Raw genomic sequence first — 19,116 nt, 5'->3', positions numbered from 1 at the left:
TCAAAAGGAGCTTCTGATCGTTTGTGATCTGTACTGTTATTGAAGGGTAAAGTCACCCCCTCCTCGAATTTTTCTTTGAGCTTGTTAGGTAGTGTATTCCTTGAAACACTGCTCCACTTGGTCAATTTAAGCCAGCTCACAGTTACGATCTGAAACATAATGCAGATAGAGGTCATTGTTACAGACCTTCTTTTGGAATTGAAAACGATTTGTAGGCCTAACTGAGGTATTTGGAAAAACTGGGTAGGTCTTCATGACAACTATACTTCATGATATTGTTATATTACATGTATTATGCACTCTTAAAACATCCGAGTCAGAATTGGCCCGGAACTGGGTCCGTTGGGGTCACACACCATTCCGGGTCAAAAATGACTTGGAATTTGGTCATGAAGACCCCGAATGGGGTCACCCTGACCCCGCTCATGACTCTGCATGGGTCATATCTGACCCCATTCCTTGTCATTTCTGATCCGGAACGGTGTGTGACCCCAACGGACCCAGTTCCGGGTCAGTTCTGACTCGGATGTTTTAAGAGTGTGGATTGGATTTCTTTATGAACGAGATGCATGCCGACATGTAGCTCCTATACATAATAATGAATGCATGTGTATTCTTTTAAACCAATGTTTAAAAAAAAATGTCATTCAATTATACAGTATTTTGTGTAAATTGGCAACTTTCTGTTTGGCTTTTTTAACTGCTCTTCTAATAGACTGTTTCTGTTATGTATTAGACAATATCTGATTCATAAGTATTTATTTTCCAATATTATAGCCTTATAACCATTATGTTACCCATTCCCTCCAATTAAGTTTCTTAGGCAGGAATCACCTATAGCATATAGTCAGTTCTTGCTTGGTCAAAATAGGGCAAGCCTCCGGCAGGCCTTGAGGTAATCTTTCGCGAACAAAGCATGTACTATGCATACAATTGGAATACTAGTTCAGTAATGGTCTATCAAAAGATTAATGTTTTGAAAAGTCTAAGACTTAGAGATCGCATGTTGAAAATAATTGTACTATATGAACTAATATAGCTTTAACACTTGTGGATTTCGTTCAGCATGGGTCTCTACAGAATCTTATTCCTTTTCCTTCTAAACTATAATGTAACGTGACTTATGTAGATACTAGGTGATACTGGCTTACTGTATATACATAGACTACATCAGGACCTCTTTATGCGAGAAAGTACTCTGAGGTTATATCATATTTTGAATTTTAAAAATGAATCCCCTAGTGACGGGTTGAAAGACCTTTACATGATCATTTGCGTTTTATCCAACTATTTTAGAATATTGGTCTCTTTGAAACTCCATAGTACCACATTATTTGGAAGATGAAGTCACTTTTTATGACGACATTCTATAGGCCTAAATAGTACTAAAAAAAACGAGTGAAAATGTTCACTCTTGAAGAAGTGAAATTCAGAAAAGAGTGAATTTAGAGTGAAATCGCAGCGAATTTGGAGTGAAGTTTTTTTTTTTGCACTTATTTGGAGGTTACCTCAGGGATCACTCGAAAATCTTGGAGTGATCCCTGATTTCACTCCAAAATAAGTGAAAATAAAAATTGATTTTTCACTCAAAAATTCACTCCAATTTCACTCTAAACTCCCTCTTTTTTGTCATTCACTCCTTAAAGAATTCACCTTTTTTTTCTTTTCTTTTCTTTTTTAAGAGGGGGGGGGGGGGGGAGAGTACCGTGGCTATTTGTCTTTTTTTTTTTTGGGGGGGGGGGGGGGTATCTGATCCCAGTTGGACACTTACTGTCTTCATATTTCAACGTACTAAAACACATTTCCTGACATGAAAAAAAAAAAAAAATTGCAAACAACTTGAAAAAATAAGCATCATTATTTTGTTTTATACCATAGATCATGATATCGCTTCTTACTATTCAAATCTTCTTCGATTCCGTTACAAATTTCTCTTTCAGATGAATATCTTTTCCCGTTTTCTTTCTTTAGATTATAATATATCTGTAAATACAACAAAACAGTGATTTTATTATCAAAAACATGTTTCATTCAGAACACAGTGAGGCGTGTTTTTTTTTTTTTTTTTTTTTTTTTTAATACCTTTTTCGTTTTTTCCCCACGATTGCGTGTGACTCGCGCGAAACAAATCGTTGCGCGCGCGTGAATTTGTGCTGCGTGTGTCGATCCTGCGTTAACCATGTAACTGTGTGTAATACAGTACATAGATCGTACCCGCGCCGTGCGTTGATTACGACGCGACGTATACGTACTGTATCTGTATTATCTACGTTCACGTTACGCACGTTCAGGGATTCTGGTACTAGTATTTTGTTGTTCCAGTAGGCCGTTTTCTGCTGAAAAACATGGCTGAAAAACGTCCACAAGCACACATCGAAGAAGACAGTAGTCCTCACAAGAGGACATGTATCGGACGAGGGGGCGATGAGGACATAGAGCAACGTCATGATGAACAGGAGTCGCCGCCCGACGTGCCGAAAACGGGTGAGTAAAATACAGTGTGAGAGGGTATGATCGTGCTGCATGTGCATAGGTCCTACACTTGGTCAGTCAGGTGAGTAGTTTGTGTGTCTAACCACGAGACGTATACTATAGTACGGTATGTATTGGTATTGCGTCCCCGACGGCACCGGTTGAGGAAGGAACGATTTACGCGATTGTCGCGGCACAGCAGCCGACCGCCACCTCTGCTTGTACGGCTACGGCCAGCACAATGGCAGTTGATGGTATTGGTCGTAGCATAGAACTATGTGGACAGTTTCTCATGCTACTCATGATCTATGACTTTGTGGTGTGATGTGGTGCAGTTTCTCATGCATGTGGGATCAAAGCTGCCGAAGCATTTACGTAGCCCGACCAGACGCTGTACAACCTCAGTGACCTGTCGCTATACAGCGACTGGGCTGTTAGATTCCAATTTATAATTGTACCTTGCTACTAGTACTATATACCATCCCTTTGAAGCAGAGCAAGTTTGTGTGTATTGCATGCTCGTGCCATTTATTGATTAAAACTTTACATAAGGTATAGGCCTAAAGCGTAATATTAGCCAAAAGGGTTCAGCGAAAGTCCACAATCTCAGACTCGGAGCATACCCGAGTGTGGTTGCTCTGTAATTTTTCGTATCCTTAATCAATTAAAAATTTATCAATAATCGACATATTGGGCCACAGCAGTATCAGTTGATCTTCCGCGCTAGAGTGAATCGCATGCAGATTACAATTGCAAGTGCAAGATCGATCATCACGCAAGATTCTACCTCCCCACAATGCTGAAGGGAATGGTCCTTCAGGAATAAAGTCGTGTATTATAACTATAATACTTAACAACTCATCACCCTGACAAATCATGTCAGCCAGGTGAATTTCTGGTAGACCCTTTCGATGTATTGCAAGAAAGATCCAAATTGTGGGAAATAATTTTTGAGCCCTTCAGAGAAGTATGTTTTAGTTTTGGTACTGTAGATGCTTCTTGCACTAGACTCTATGTATCTTCACTGATTGTGATAATAAAAATGGCCTACACTAGGTGTTAGGACCCCTGTAGAATATTTCCTGATGTTCGTTGATACTGTTTCTCTTGATAAAAGAGAGAGAGAGAGAAATAACAACTATGGATTCACAAAGTTAAATGGTACTCTTGATTGAACTCCATGGCAGCATTTTTCCAAGTTATCTTTGGCAAGTTTCAGAATAATTTAGCTGTTCATCAAAACGCCAAATTTAGCCGACAATGTGTCGATTTTAAAGGGAAGTGTTTCTTGCTTTTACAGGTGCCCAACCTGTGGAGGACCAGGTATTTGTAGGGCCAGCGAGCTGTGGTTCAACAGCATCCTCCAGTGGGAGCTCAGACTCTAGCAGTAGTGATGCCCAGGGAGATGGAGACTCCAGCAGTGGGGACAGCCTTCCAGAGAGCCTAGACATGGGACTGGGTGATGTCCAACCAGAGCTGCTCTCAGGTACAAAGTTATATGAACAGCCAGTGTCAGAGTGATAAAGAAGATAACAAGAGATGTTTGTTTGTTTGTTTGCACCCACAACATTCTGCTATGTTTCAAGTTGTATTTATAGTATAGTAATATGGCAGTTACATGTAGATACTGCAAAATCAGAAACATCCGTGGCTTGAAGCTTTCACGAAGTGGAGCTGATGGCCTTTTTCATGGCATGAAAATTTTGTGAATTGCCACAAGCATTCATTTCTTTTTGTGTACCAAAACTTTTTCTTGTATCTTACTTTCGCAAATGTTGTCTTCGTCCGAAATTCACAAAAGTTTTATGCATGCAAAAAGATCTGGTTTTACAGTAGAGGACATGTTTGAGCCAGTAGTATCAGAAAGTGATAGATTTTTGTGCCACAAAGAATTACTGAGTTAACACGCAAGCCCAGTACCTTGAGAGCTTTGCAAAAAAATATGCTCATTGTTTGCAGTTTACCATGGCAGTAGCTACTCGATGCTAATCAGCTGAGAGCCTCTTTGTCATTTCTTTATAAATACAGTGGACTCCCGTTATAACGAAGTCCTTGGGACTGGCACCTTTCTTTCGTTATATTGAAATTTTGTTATAACTGAACAAATACAATAGAAATACAAAGAGCCGATAGTGTTTCGGCCTAAATTTTTATCTCGTTGTAACCAGAATTTTATTATTATTAAACTGTGTTCATTTTAACAGGAATTTACTGTTGCTGTGATGAATTTCTGAACATAAATGATCGGAATACCATAGTATTGTTGCTGATGGATAGGCTAACTGACAGACAAAGACCTATGTATTCAATTGTAAGAAACGGTACCACCCAGAAATAAAAACAGGATCCCCCTGTGTCAGGTGTTGTACAGTTAGTACTATGGATACCTTATCGTTTGCAGTGCACATTCCCCTATCCCCTCCCCATGCCGTGACATTCACAGGGCCAATGGGATGGCTGCAGCAACAGATGCTGAATGGTGTGGATCCGCGCCGAATCTTGATGCGCATCATTCCACATAACATGATCATCCCGGAGGACACGAGCGTCTTTGAGATGTGGTCGGCCATCGCCGAGTACCTCCGCTCCTTTGAGGAGCCCCCTCCCAGACCGAAGCTGGAGCAGTACAACACATTCCAGGATGCCATTCAGCTCCTCCAAAGCTGCAAGAACATATTACTTCTGACAGGGGCAGGGGTAAGAAAGAGACAGGTCATGCTGTAATTCAGTATTTTGCAAAACTTCAGGATACAGTATACCTTGGGACTTTGAAATGTTGCATGAAATTTAAGCACTTCCACTTTTGGCTGGATCCTGGTAAATGGTAAAAATATACACATTCTGGGTAATACGCACAACAGTATCGGGTTGATAGTCTGGAATGGACTCCTTAACTAATATCACCCCATATGCTTGCAAATAGATACACTGTATTGGACAAGAAATAGTTTGTGTCAGAGGCATAGCTTTTTAGCTGTCTGTAGATTAGTGTCATCTGACAGTGTTATCAGAATTGGGAGTACTTTCTCATATTCTTGTCCACCACCCAAATTTTCCCTTGTGATTTACACTCTTAAAGCTCTTTTGGGTACATGAATTGTAATACAAATTTGCAGTTCAACGATGATTAAACGTCTTTATATTTGTTTTTACTTTTGTTTTTGTTTTTATAAATAAATCATGGTGAAGGAGTCCAAAAACTTTTAAAGAAATTACTACTTCAACGTAGTGTAAAACAAGATATTACACATCCAACATAGTGTAGAAGAAGATATGACTGCATGTTGTTACTCCCTGCCTGTTCACAGAATACAAGAAATATCTATGGTCTGTTGCCATATTCCAGTAATTGTATGAACAAGCAGGAGCAACAATCTAATCTCTTAGTGTGTAGATCTATATCTAGATGAATTCTGTAGTGTAATCTCATTGGTAACTTTTTTATGAAAACATAATTCATATTTCAAAAACATTGGTCTAGCTTACTCACCACTCATGTTTTCTTGTTTTTCTTTCATAACTGCACTCCCGCAGTGATAAATTGTAACAGTTCATTTGCGTGCAGCTGTGATGCATGCAAATCAACAACATGAACGATGCAAAACACAAAATGCAATTGGGTCAATGACCTCATAGGCAATAGGGCAAATATTCAGTAGATAATTGAATAAGCAAATATTAAGTGAAGATTAAGTGAATAATCATAATCACTTAAAGATAAGACTGTCGTGTATCCATCCATTTGTATTGAATGTCTGCAAATTTTGCTTTGTTTTGCAGGTGTCTGTGTCCTGTGGCATTCCAGACTTCCGGTCACGTGATGGAGTGTACGCTCGCCTGGCAGTGGACTTTCCAGACCTTCCTAATCCACAAGCAATGTTTGCAATCAACTACTTCCAAAAAGACCCGAGGCCATTCTTCAAGTTTGCTAAAGTATGTCATACAACAATGATAATGATAATGCATGTACATTGTAGCTGCATGAAGTGATTATTTTGTTTCGTTTCTCATATTTGTAGAATTGCTAAAACAATGGCTTAAAGTTCAATTTCACGTCATGAGCAAGTAGACATAAATTTAGTAAAATCAGAGTGACTTTACTTGTGGAAGTTTCATTGAAGTCGGACTTAAAATGAGAAAGTTTTGGAACTTGAAAGTTTCAATGTTTAGAACCACATGAAGAAAAAGGCTGAGGTGATGATCTCACTCCCTCTTGACTCTTTTGAGTCTATGTGCAAAAATTTCCTAATAATTATGCATTTGGTGTGTGATTTAACAAGTGCAAAAGAATCTCTGCTAAAGGTCATCATTACTTTGTGACTGCCACACAGCATAATTTGATACAAAGAATGCAACGTTTCTCTTCTTGAATTCCCTTAGAAATAAGGAATTTGACAAAGATATGTGTGTAGGTCAACAGATAACTTGTGAAACCATGTTGTCCTTACCATACCTAATTGCAAACATGGTCACTTCTAGTATCATTGTTGGCTAAAAACTTACGAAGTTTAAAGGATTTGTGACTTTCCTATTCAAGGTCCAGTTTTGATAAAGTCTTTAACAATCTGTTTGATTTTGCTCTATATACCTAACCAAATTTCAACATCATCAAGAATTGCACTTGGAGTCTCCATCATCATGAATCCCAGCACTTAAGGGCTACATTATATGCATACTGCTACTCGTTTGACTTCTAGTTTGACTATTAGTTTGATATGTAATTTTCTCATTTCAGTAAAAGTGAAAAGTTATGGATGCAGTTTTATGCAGCCAACATACTGAATTGTCACTCCACATGGAATCGCTCTTGCCATCACCCTCACGACATTGTTGTTTTTCTAAAGTGAGACCAAGTCACACTAGTGATGTCATTTATGACTTGTCAAATTGCAGAGGAAAGGACAGAGAAAGGGAAAAAATATCTTCTCTCTTTGGCATTGCGTAGAGTTTCCATCTCAAGTTTCATTTAGCAAATGTCAAGTAATAAATTTGGACACTTTGAGTATGAAATTCTGTAAAAGTTGACACACAAATGTCAACTCAACTCAATTTGAGGTTGGTTTCCTCAAATATTTTTATGGATCACCTGAAAATACTCTTCTTTGGTTCCTTTGCTGCTTAAAAACTCATTACCGGTTATTTTATCTTATTTGTTTTTTCTGCAGGAGCTCTTTCCAGGTCAGTTCAAGCCCTCCACCAGTCATCAATTCATCTCCCAGCTGGAGCGGCACCAAAAGTTGCTGAGGAACTACACCCAGAACATTGATACTCTGGAACAGGCAGCAGGCATTACTAGAGTGGTTCAGTGTCATGGTGAGTTTAAGAGTATTTGCTCTCAAGTTGGCTGCAAAACCAGAAGTGACCCTTCTAGGCCTGGGTGTGGGGAGGGGAACAAAATTGGTGTCCATTTTTCAAATTTTCATCATCTTCTTGGAAATGCATGGTCAATTTTTTTCCACACTTTGCAGGTATTATCGCTAGGATGATAAATCTACCTTTGCACATATGGGCACTATGCCCCACGTCATCTTGAAACCCTCAACTCCACAAAAATTAGAAACTTTGTGAAAAATCTTTTTCTATAAAACCAGAAGTGCTCTTAGTAATTACAATGTACATTTGTGGGTGCACTTTCAAGTTTTGGCATCTCCAGGGCTGTCCTCCCCCCCCCCCCCCCCTTGGGGGCTGCGATCAAATTAGGGGCCAGTTTTTTACATTTTGATCTTGTTTCTAAAAAAAAATCATAGCCACATTTTTACATACTTGGCAGGTATTAATGTCAGCATGATAGAAAATACAAATGGACACCATACCCTCCTGGAAATCCCTCAAAGCTCCTCAAGTTGCTTAGTTCTTCTAGGGTGGTAGGAGTCTGCAAGAATGTGTAGAAGGTGAACTTGCAACACTCGGGTCATTGTGACACCCCCCCCCCCCCCCCCCCAATAATGAACATAGTCTCATAATGAACCGAGACCAAATATCAATGCTAGCTTCTGTACCTGTTCAAACTTGGGTTGTATGAGTAGTTCCTTGCTAATGGCATTTCTGTGTGTCAACTGTATAATGTTTTGAGACCAACAGTTCCATAGACCGCAGTATTCTCTAGTGCTTCTTATTTCATTCCCTCGTTACGATCCTCTCACTAGGTTCCTTTGCAACGGCCACCTGCACACGATGTGGCCACAAGGTGGATTCAGAAGTGATCAGGGAAGACGTCTTCAACCAGGTAAGCCTAAAAGACATTCAGAGGAAGGAACAAGAAATGTAATGATATGCCACTCCCTGCAGAGTCTAAGAAAAAAAAAAAAATAACGCATTGAAAAACTTTTCATGCAGCGACACTCGTGGCCAAAAATGGACAAATGGAATACGTGTGTAACTCATCATTATATCCTTTCCATTTTTAGTTCCGACTTACACTTGCTTTGCTGGTTAGTAAATATGAGTGTGTATGATTAAAGCTGAAATAATTAATGAAATCATCACGATCCCGCCGGGTGACAGTAGCGTAAAAATATTTAAGTGATGCATGTTAATCTCCTTGTGACGGTGTTTGGTAAAAGAAACAAACGCATTTAACAGTTTGAATAGATCTGGGTTCGTTCATTATCATTTAGCAAATGATAATGTAAATATGAGTGTGTATTATTAAAGCCGAAATAATTAATGAAATCAACTCCATCCCGCCGGGTGACAGTAGCGTAAATATAGTCAAATAACGCATGTTAATCTCCTTGAGTTGGTGTTCAGAAAAAGGAACAAACGCATTTAACAGTTTGAATAGATCTAGGTTTGTTCAATTTCATTTAACAAATGATAAAGTAAATATGAGTGTGTATGATTAAAGCCGAAATAACCAATGAAATCAACGCGATCCCGCCAGATGACAGTAGCGTAAAAATAGTTTAATAATGCATGTTAATCTCCTTGAGTCGGTGTTCAGAAAAAGAAACAAATGCTTTTAACAATTTGAATAGATTTTGGTTTGCTCATTATCATTTAACACTGCATTTCACAATAAAGATTTCTCTTACTTTCAGAATCGTCTGTGAGGTACAGATTTGCGGAAAAAGGATCAAAACCTTTTAAATTCCCTGTTGCATATTTTTCAAGAACGGATGTACAAAACGTGAACAGATTTTCAGAAGAAAATAGAGAAAGCATTTTTAATCCCTTCGGGCGCAACGATCATAAATTGTATAAGATTACAGCTGAAACAATTCATGAAATCATCGCATTCCCGCTGGGCACCAACAGCGTAAAATACCTCGAAAGTTACGGTAAACAACGCATATATGTTACTCTATTTGCGCTGGTGTTTAGAAAAACTTAAACGCATTTAATACAAACTAATTTTGTTCGTTGTCATTTTACACTGTATTTCACAAATGAGAAATATCATTCTATCAGAATTGGTTCAATACAAGAGGGAGATATAGGTGTAGAAAGAATCATGAATATGATATAGGCCTACTTGTCAAGAACAGAATGTGCAACTATTATGCGAAGAGATTTCGGAAGAAAAATAAAGAGTTAACATATTTCAACCCCTACTTTTTTCGTCTTTTTTGTATCAATTCACAAATAATTTCCTGTATTCTCTCAATGATAATGATCCATGATTGTGTAATAACAACACGAAGGATGTTCTTAAGTTTGATTGATGGGTTTATGACGGTGTGCTTATGTTTTTCTTTGTTTTTGATGCATACGGTTATAACGAGGTACCAGTTATAACGAGGTAATATCGCCGGTCCCACGGACCTCGTTATAACGGGGTTTCACTGTGTATTAGAGCATTTGGGAAGCTTGTGGTCACATCACATTCATGTGATCTTTTGACCTTTCTCTTTCTCTGTGTGCAATATACTTCATGGCATATTTCTCTCTTATGACTCCTGATTCGGGACAAACTTTATGTTCGTATTATGTATGCACAGGCAAGGGAACATTCAGAATAATCCTGAATTAACTTTTTAGACAGTGGTACTCTGCTTCACCAGTTCCTCTCTGCAGCTAAAATGTGAATCCTCTAAAATGCAATGAATTAATATGTTGTTGTGCCATGTTTATGTGTTTCTCTGCTGATGAATATTTAGCAGGTAGAATATACATACACTATGGATAGGTAGATACGTAGTTGTACATATATACTGTACATGGCGTAGTAAAACAGTATGTATTATAATAGTCACATGCAAGGAAATGTTTGGTTGTATTATGCATTAATTAAGTATTATGTGCATAAAATAAACAGAAATGAAATTCATTTACATGCTCTACTGTATATGCAGTATATTTTGCAGTGTTTCTATGTTTGCAAATTTGAGATTTGAGGTCTTGTTAACCCAGGGACAATATGCAGTGTATATGTTACATCACTTTACAATTGCATTAACCCTAGTCTAACTGGACTATTTGAGACCAGGTGTTTACTGAGTAAATTGACCCACCCCCCCCCCTTCAGATCTTGCCCGCCGATGGCGCAATTGCCGCAAAATTTTGCGTAAACATAAAGCCAGATGTCAACTACAGTATAAGATTACATGGTCATGCTATACAAAAATATTAATTATCTATTTTTAGTAAATTATTTATTTTTTATATTTATCATATTTTCACCTGTGACTCTATTAAAAAGACAAGGATTGCTAAATTTTTGTGTCAGAATTCCTTAATACACATTAAACAACTTTCTTGTAAAGAAATAGTGCAATCAAAATCAACTTCTTGTGTTGTTTATTATTTTGTTAACTTATGTATTTTATTGTTTTTTCAACATTTTGTTTTCTGTTTTTTTTTACGAAATTTTGTTGCAGGCACTTTTTCAAGCTTATCTGCATTAGAATTGATTAATTTCAGTTATTTAAAGTTGAAATAATCTAATTTATGTCAATTAAAAAAAAAAAAATTTACATTGGATTTGCACATGATATCATGAATTTGAGCTGTTTTCAGGTTGACATGCATATGCAAAACATTACATAACTTCAGAACGATGTACCCAGATGTCGCAAATTTTGTCTCAAAATATCTGGGAGACTTAATGAAAAAAATTGTGAAACGACGCGCAGCAAAATCTTCGTGCGTTGTGGAATCGTGGCGCGAAATGTCGAGGGGGGGGGGGGAGGGGTCAGTTTGACCCCCAGTTAGAATAGGGTTAAATAAGAAGAGCATATTGAGAATGTACAAGACATATCCAGTTTGGATGAATTCACATTAACCCATGTAAATCCACCATTTCCCTTGACGTGACAGGTGGTGCCGATCTGCCCCCTCTGTGGTCCTGACACGGAAGAGATGGCAATCCTCAAGCCCGACATCGTCTTCTTCGGCGAGGGTCTCCCCAAGGATTTCTATGAAAAGCTTGACGACGACAAGGACGAGGCAGACCTACTCATCGTCATCGGATCCTCGCTGAAAGTCAAACCTGTTGCCACCATCCCAAGTGAGTTCTGGGTGAAAAGCCAAACTTTTATGCAGAATTGAAAGGAGAGCATATTATCTTTGTGAAAAGTTTGTCTCACCTGAGCAACAGAAGCAGATGTCACTTTTTGTGCATCATTGTTTGCAGCTACAGCAGCTATTTCACTCAGACACTCCTGTTTGGAGTTTTGTTTTTAGCCGGACAATAGCAACCAGACTTAGCATGAATCCTAATTCATTGATAACATTAATTTTGCTTTTATACATTGAATACTGTACAATTTTTTTTTTTTCATCACTTGGGAGTTACTTACATACTTTCTTTATTTTTTTTAAGGTGAAGCTTTTTTTTTTTTCTTTGTACGGTCAAACCTGTATATAGGGGCCAGACAAGGGAGGCAAAAAAAGTGGAGACAGAGAGTTGTTAACCTGTTGAGGACGAGTCCCGAGTATACTCGGGCAGGTGTCTATGGAAAATGCGTGTTGTAGCAAAATCAAACCGTCCTCAACGGGTTAACATGGCTTTTTTCTTGGGGGGAATTGCATTTAGTGGTCCCATTCAGCAGGTGGTCCCTATAGACGGTGATTGCTATGGACAGGTTTGACTGTAATTTTAAGTTGCAGATACGCTATTCTTGTAATTATAATTGCCTCTGTGAGGACTCTGTGTAATACAATTTGAATGAAGCAGTGGTATGTCATCTCATATACTGTAATATCCTTGTTGGTGGAATGAGGGAATGGGCAGATGAATTTCAGTTTGTAACTTTGTAAACTTGCTCAAGTTTTGGTTTAAGGAGTGTGTACTCTAAGAAAAATATATGCGGTGAAAAAAAAAAGGGGGGGGGGGAATAAAGATAGAAGGGGGAGAGGTATTGGAGTAACAGAACATTTAAATTGCAGTTAGAATGGGAAAGATACGTCTTGTGAAACTTACCAGAACCTCAAAGAGTCATAATCATGTAAGCGATCTTCAATGGCATATATGCATACTTCTCATTTGTTTTGTGTCACTAGTAAATTTGATTGTGTGTATGAATATGTGTACAATGTGTTTAGCGTTTTGTCCTGCATGACATAGCATGCTCATCGTGGGTAATGTCGTTGCATGCATGGTGAAAGATCACTTATGAAATATGATACTCCCTGTAGATGTACATTGTATGTGTCCACTTTTCGCACTGTGTATTTGAGCACAGAGGCAGCCATGAAGGCCACAGGCTGAAGCCACTGAAGAATGGTTGTTTGATTCTTGTGCAGCTTCATTCTTCTTGACGTCAGATATGAAGGTGTATATGTGACCCTGCATCACAAAACCAACAAAAAGTCGCCAGACATGGATTTTTAGTTAAGGGCAGATTCTGAAAGAGCAGACTCTAAGCTTTAAAATGATGTATAACTCAATTCATATGGACTCCCTCAACCTATCTAAATACTGAAAAGAAAGCACACACTCTGGAAAAGTGTGAACTGAGAAAAGAGGCTCTGAAGTGCAGGGTGTATGCAAGCGCTTAATCTTTACCAAGCCATGCTAGCTGTGTGATGAAAGGGACAAAACACTGGAGTGTAAACCACTGGAGCAACAACAATGAAGGGTTTATCAGATTAAGCTGAAATTGAGTATGCTCTATTAACACATTCCAGCCATGATTAATGCCAACTTTCAAAGCAGTAGCATTATCCTTTCAAAAGTTATTAGACTTGAAAGTGAAGAGTATGCGAAGGATTTCAAAAAATGAAAAGGGGCCTCTGAGACATACCTGATCATTCTACTCTCCCCCCCCCCCCCAAAAAGGGTTGTAGAAAAACTGCTGAAAACACACTTTCCCATTCATGTTATGATCCCAAACTGAAGAATAACATAGAAGGATAGCTCTTTCAGAAATATGATTAACTCAAGATTGACTCAGTTGACCCATTTCACTTTTTTTGAGTCCTCACATAAAATCAAGGAGTGCGACTTTTTGTTCGTTTTTGTGATGCACGGTCACATACAGTATATGCATGTCCTGGGTGTATAGTATCCAGCTGAATGACACAAAGTCAAATGTCCTCCAGGCTCCTTGGACGTCATGCTTTGTAGCCCTGAAGAGTATCCTGTGGACGTAAATGCTGAGCTTGGATATCTTGTAAAGCTCAAATCAGATAGTTGAAGTCATCACATTTCAATGACAGACCTCACTTTTAAATGTATGCAGATTTTTCACACATGAATAAATATTGTGCAAGACTTAAGTACAACAAAAGACGTCAAGGCAGTTCCACATTATGGGAAAGTTGGCTGTTTATATCTAAGTACATTTTGTAGTATCAAACAAATGGAATATCAGAAATTTCATCAAAAGTAGCTGTGAAATTGAATGGTTATGGAATTATACACAATGTAAATGCACGTGTGTTCATGAAGCATTGATATTTGTAGAAGCCTACATGTATGTGCAAAATATGTGAGGTGATGATGTTATAGCCTTTATACTTGTCTCCTATAGACCTGCATACTAATATTCACTAGACTTCTTTTGGACATGAATAAAAACAACAACATCAACTACTCTTTGTATCAGCTTTTTGTTGTGGTGCAATAACCATGCAATGGTGACTTCTTGGTGGGAAAGGCTTATTATTAAATAAGCAGCCAAAAACAATTTTCATGGCATATTTGGGCTAAAACAAATGAAGGGGTTGTGAGTAGTTGACATTTTCAGCTCGCCAATTTGCGTGTGATTGTGACCACTTGGTAGATAGAACATAAGATTACTGTATTTTATAAAACATTGGGTTCCACAACTTTCACATTTTATATCCTATTTTGATGTAACATGTACCATTTAGTTTATTGTTCACTTTTATCACTTATATTTTTTCAATTTAACTAGTACATTTGCATGATGTGAAATTGCATTGTAACAAATGATTTTGAATTTAGGAATTTTTACATATTAAACATCCCCCCCCCCAAGATTGTATCATTTCATGGAAGCGTTGCATAGCTAGTGTGCACACTTCACTGAAAATTGGTTTGTAACAATTTCATTCTATTCTCTGCCACAGGTCTCCTGCCCAAGAACGTTCCCCAGATCCTCATCAATCGCGAGCCCTTGCCCCATATGACCTTTGACATTGAGCTCCTTGGGGATTGTGATGTCATCATCAATGAACTCCTCCACTGCCTGGGCAAGGGATGGGACCACGTCTGCCACTCTGAACAGAGACTGAAGGAGACTCAGGATATGCCAGACATGCCCAGCAAGGCAGGCAGGCCGGAGGAAGAGGCACCGCCCCAAAAAGATGACAGGCTAAGTCCTCCGCAAGAACAAACAGCTCTTCCCTCATCAGTGGAGACTGGGCATTCTAACGATTGTGAGCGTGAGGACACAAGTTCCAGCACAGATAGTGGGAGAGTGCCTGAAGTAGAGAAACTGCCCAAAGGCGAAGTTGAATTATCCCGTAACGAACACAAGAATATCCCTGCAGGATCAACTGAGTGTGAAAACTCTCACAGTGGTGAGGCATGGACTGCATGCATAGAAAGCAGCTCAGAACATTTTGAAGATACACCACCTAAAGAAGGTGCACAGTGTAAAGATAGTACACAACCTACAGGAGATACACAGGGTGAGGAAGATGCACGATCTGAAGGAGATACACGGCCTAAAGAATGTACACAGTGTAAAGAAGATACACAACCTGAAGGAGATACACAGACTAAAGAAGAAACTCAGTGTAAGGAAAATACACAGTCGGAAGGAGATACACCGCCTAAAGAAGGTACACAACCTGAAGGAGATAAACAGACTAAAGAAGAAACTTGGTGTAAGGAAAATACACAGTCGGAAGGAGATACACAGCCTAAAAACGAAACACAGTGTAAAGAAGATACGCAATCTGAAGGAGATACACAGCCGTCTCTTTCTGACCACAGAACTAGTCCAACTCAATCAGCAGATATCGCACTCCCTCACCACGATGTCTCAGAGATGGAAAGTGATCAAACTGGTGTGGAAATGGCTGAGGAACACCGAGGAGAGGTGCAATCTGTGAAAGACGACCAGGTGTCCCCAGAAGACGGGTCAGGGCCGTCAGCATCAACATCTGAGGGACCCAAGAGGGAAAGCATTGCGACCTACCTGAAGGGTAAGATACTATAATATGAGTGGGTCAGCCAAAAGTTTTTTCTTAGGTATGCAAAACAATCTCAGTTGGTAGACAGTTAGAATACATTATGTATATTAAAGGGTGTGTACAGTTCTGGTCGAGGTAAGGATTTAGCTTTAAACGTTTTGCGAGAAATTCAGAAACCACTCTATGAAATGTCAAAGAGCATGCAATTCTAAGGGGTATCAAAAGTTTATTTGATGAAAATTGGTTTTGAAATGGCTGAGATATCCAAAAACAAAGTGAAGCAAAGCGATCCTAATAAAAGACGTGGCCTGTAGTCTTTTATTATTATCACTTTTTTTGATATCTCTGCCATTTGAAAACATTTTCATTAAATAAACGTTGAATCCTTCTTAAAATTACATGCTCTTTCATATTTCATAAGAGGTTTCTCATATCTCACTTAGGAATGTTCAAAACATGAATCCCCACCTCAACCAGTACTGTACAATTTCTATTTCTAGCTTCACACAATGCGAAACTACCCGTGGTTTGCTACCTGATAAATTCCAGAAGATTAAGCACACGATCATACTCCAGACAAAATTGTACATAGTTTCAGTGATACCAAACTACCCGTTGTTTCAAGCTCTACAGGAAAAGAATGAAAAAAAAAATGCAAATTTTGCATAAACGTCATGATTGGATCTATCATGATGCCACAAACTTCTTGAAGTTTCAGCCGCGTGCCGTCACACTGCTTCTCATTTCCCAAGGGCATGCAGGAAGTTTTCGCGGGAAGTTTCGCTGGTAACTTCTCGAAAAGTTTGCGGTCACACTGCCCAATCTACACAAAGCAAAATACCGGGAAGTGAAGCTATGCTTAGTTTTGCGTAGTGTGACTGCACCTGAGGTGCTTATTTAGCTCATTAATACTGACAATCCTTGCTGAAATTTATATCCCAGCAAAGTTAGTCCCAGAAAACATTTGGAAAACTTGCTCTAACCATTAAAGAAATGATGATTAGGGGTCATTCCTTTGTCAGGAAGTATTGTTTCAGAAGGAATTTCATGGATAGCACGCTATAGAAGTACAGTAGTTATTCTTATGTGACTTCTTTGTTCTGGTATAGAGAATGTGCTATGTATAATGCACATGCAAATTCATTTTGTCATGTCAAATATTTGTTATGATTTCTTTGTTTATGAGTTGATTTGATGTATTTTTAAATAAAAAGTGGTGCAAAGAATTCTTTGTATTTGAAGGACATAAATATTTCAGAGGGGTGTTTTGTTTTTTTAATACTAGGACACAGGTGTCTGTGTTCACATGTGTATTATATCAAAATCAGCTCATTCTCAGTCGGTTAAATGTAAGGATAGAACTATGTCATCTCTGATGTTCTTACAAGTATGACTGTAATCTGTTGTTATTGATTTGTGTTTATGGAAGGAGCAATAACATGCTTCCATGCTTATCTTTCTATTATAAACTTCCAATTTTGTTTTTGCAGCATCATCTTACCTGTTCATCCCACCCTGCCGATATGTCTTCCATGGGGCTGAGGTGTACATGCCGAGTGACGACAGCGATGTCGGGGATGATGACCTGCACAACGCGGTGGAGAGCGACCTACATAAGGATTTATTTGACGATGACCTTCACGATGCATGCAGGAATGTCTTTCGCTCGGACAGCGAAAGTGAACCACTTCACAGCGACGAAAATAATCTCTCCAACAGCTCGGGGAATGACCTGCACATGAGGGAGAATGGCTTTGACATCAGTGACAAGAACATGCAGAGCAACGGCGAAAGTGTCTTTCAGGGCCCATTCGAAAATGGCTCCCCGTCCAACTCGCCAGACAGACCCACACCACCTCGTGTGACCGAAAACAGCAGCTGCAGTGATACCTTATTTCACGAGGAGAACGCGTGAGAGACACTCTATGTGTTCTTATCATGTACTTTCCCTCTCTTGTGTCCGCGAGGACACTTATGTGACTCTTGCAAACGTGACTCATGCATCTACCTACAGGTCAGAGATATTCTGCAGCGACTTTTCACCAAGTAGTAAAGAGCTATGTACTGTACAAAGAGGTTCTTTCAGCCAAACGTCAAATAAGTTTTTAGTAGTTGGAGAAGTGTCAAGTCACAAATTGTACAAACTGATTTTTTAACCTAGTATTTATAGAGATGTTTTATTGCAGAGTCTTTCTTTGCGGTTTGCCGTCTCTGCAGATTCTTACAGATATTTACAGCCAGTTATAGCTCTGTGAGCAGTGTGATTATCAAGAGATTTGAAGAGGATGAAAAGGGTCCAAGGGAGGTGTGTAGAAGGGACAGCACACTGTATTCATTCCACTGGACGTTCAATAGTGTGGCTTCACGTCATGATAGGTTACTTCCATGAGAGATGCTACAAATTGTCATTAAGGACAGAGCCTAAAGTTGTGGACATTTGTTGTAATGGTCAGCAGAGTTTAAAGTAATTTTTCTTGATGTGTTGTTCGGAGATATACCCCTGCATGGCGATATGGTAGATTGTATGTAGATTGCTATACGTCATGTGTCGTCGTTTTGAAAAGGGCTGCCAACATTCATACTGAACTGCCACCGATGATGTGCTCTAAACCACCTTCGATCTGCTAAATATTCTCAAAAATCCTCCAGACTCTGATGCACTAGTTCCCAAAGGCATGTGTTGAGTACATGCCAAGAGTGCTTATGATCAGACCTGTAGCTACAAGAATACAAAAAAAAGAGAAAATAATAATCACAGAGAGCTCTTTTCATCATTACACTTTCAAGCCGTGACACAAATTCAAACATGGCCCTGTGCAGGAAGTTTTTTACCGGGGCAGGCAAGAATGTGTTCAAAAATCAACAAGCGTGACGTTATAGTCATTTAGCGCCATTGAAACTGGTTCAATACAACCTCATGTACCCTGACTATCTGTAAACACAACGCTTGCTAACCATGCTTCTACCCAGTTCCAACCCACTGCCCGAAGCCTTACACAAGGCTATCTTGTTTGGAACCAGCACTGAGCTGTCACAAACGACTGCAACAGTGTCGGTTCATCAGTTCTCCATGTCTTGTGTGCTATGGCTTGTTTT

General features: G+C 39.0%; 1 protein-coding gene across 1 annotated transcript; it reads left to right on the top strand.

The window, feature by feature from the left end:
* The first annotated feature begins 2,313 nt into the window (after positions 1-2,313).
* Positions 2,314-18,677, top strand: LOC140228436 (NAD-dependent protein deacetylase sirtuin-1-like). Its single transcript, XM_072308654.1, has 10 exons — positions 2,314-2,484; positions 3,773-3,958; positions 4,916-5,169; positions 6,253-6,405; positions 7,638-7,785; positions 8,619-8,698; positions 11,731-11,920; positions 14,950-15,402; positions 15,874-16,032; positions 17,511-18,677. Exons 1-10 carry the CDS (start codon positions 2,346-2,348, stop codon positions 17,933-17,935), a joined length of 2,187 nt encoding a protein of 728 aa, XP_072164755.1. The 5' UTR covers positions 2,314-2,345; the 3' UTR covers positions 17,936-18,677.
* Positions 18,678-19,116: the final 439 nt, after the last annotated feature.

The sequence above is a fragment of the Diadema setosum genome, chromosome 5 (assembly GCF_964275005.1).
Source record: "Diadema setosum chromosome 5, eeDiaSeto1, whole genome shotgun sequence".
Classification (NCBI taxonomy): Eukaryota; Metazoa; Echinodermata; class Echinoidea; order Diadematoida; family Diadematidae; genus Diadema; species Diadema setosum.
The sequence above is the reverse complement of the archived record's forward strand: the minus strand, read 5'-3'. Positions and strand labels throughout refer to the sequence as shown.

Coding starts and splice junctions, on each gene's coding strand:
- LOC140228436 (XM_072308654.1), top strand. CDS start 2,346: ATGGCTGAAAAACGTCCACAAGCACACATCGAAGAAGACAGTAGTCCT. Junction 5,170..6,252: donor TACTTCTGACAGGGGCAGGG/GTAAGAAAGAGA, acceptor TTTGTTTTGCAG/GTGTCTGTGTCCTGTGGCAT. Junction 7,786..8,618: donor TAGAGTGGTTCAGTGTCATG/GTGAGTTTAAGA, acceptor TCCTCTCACTAG/GTTCCTTTGCAACGGCCACC.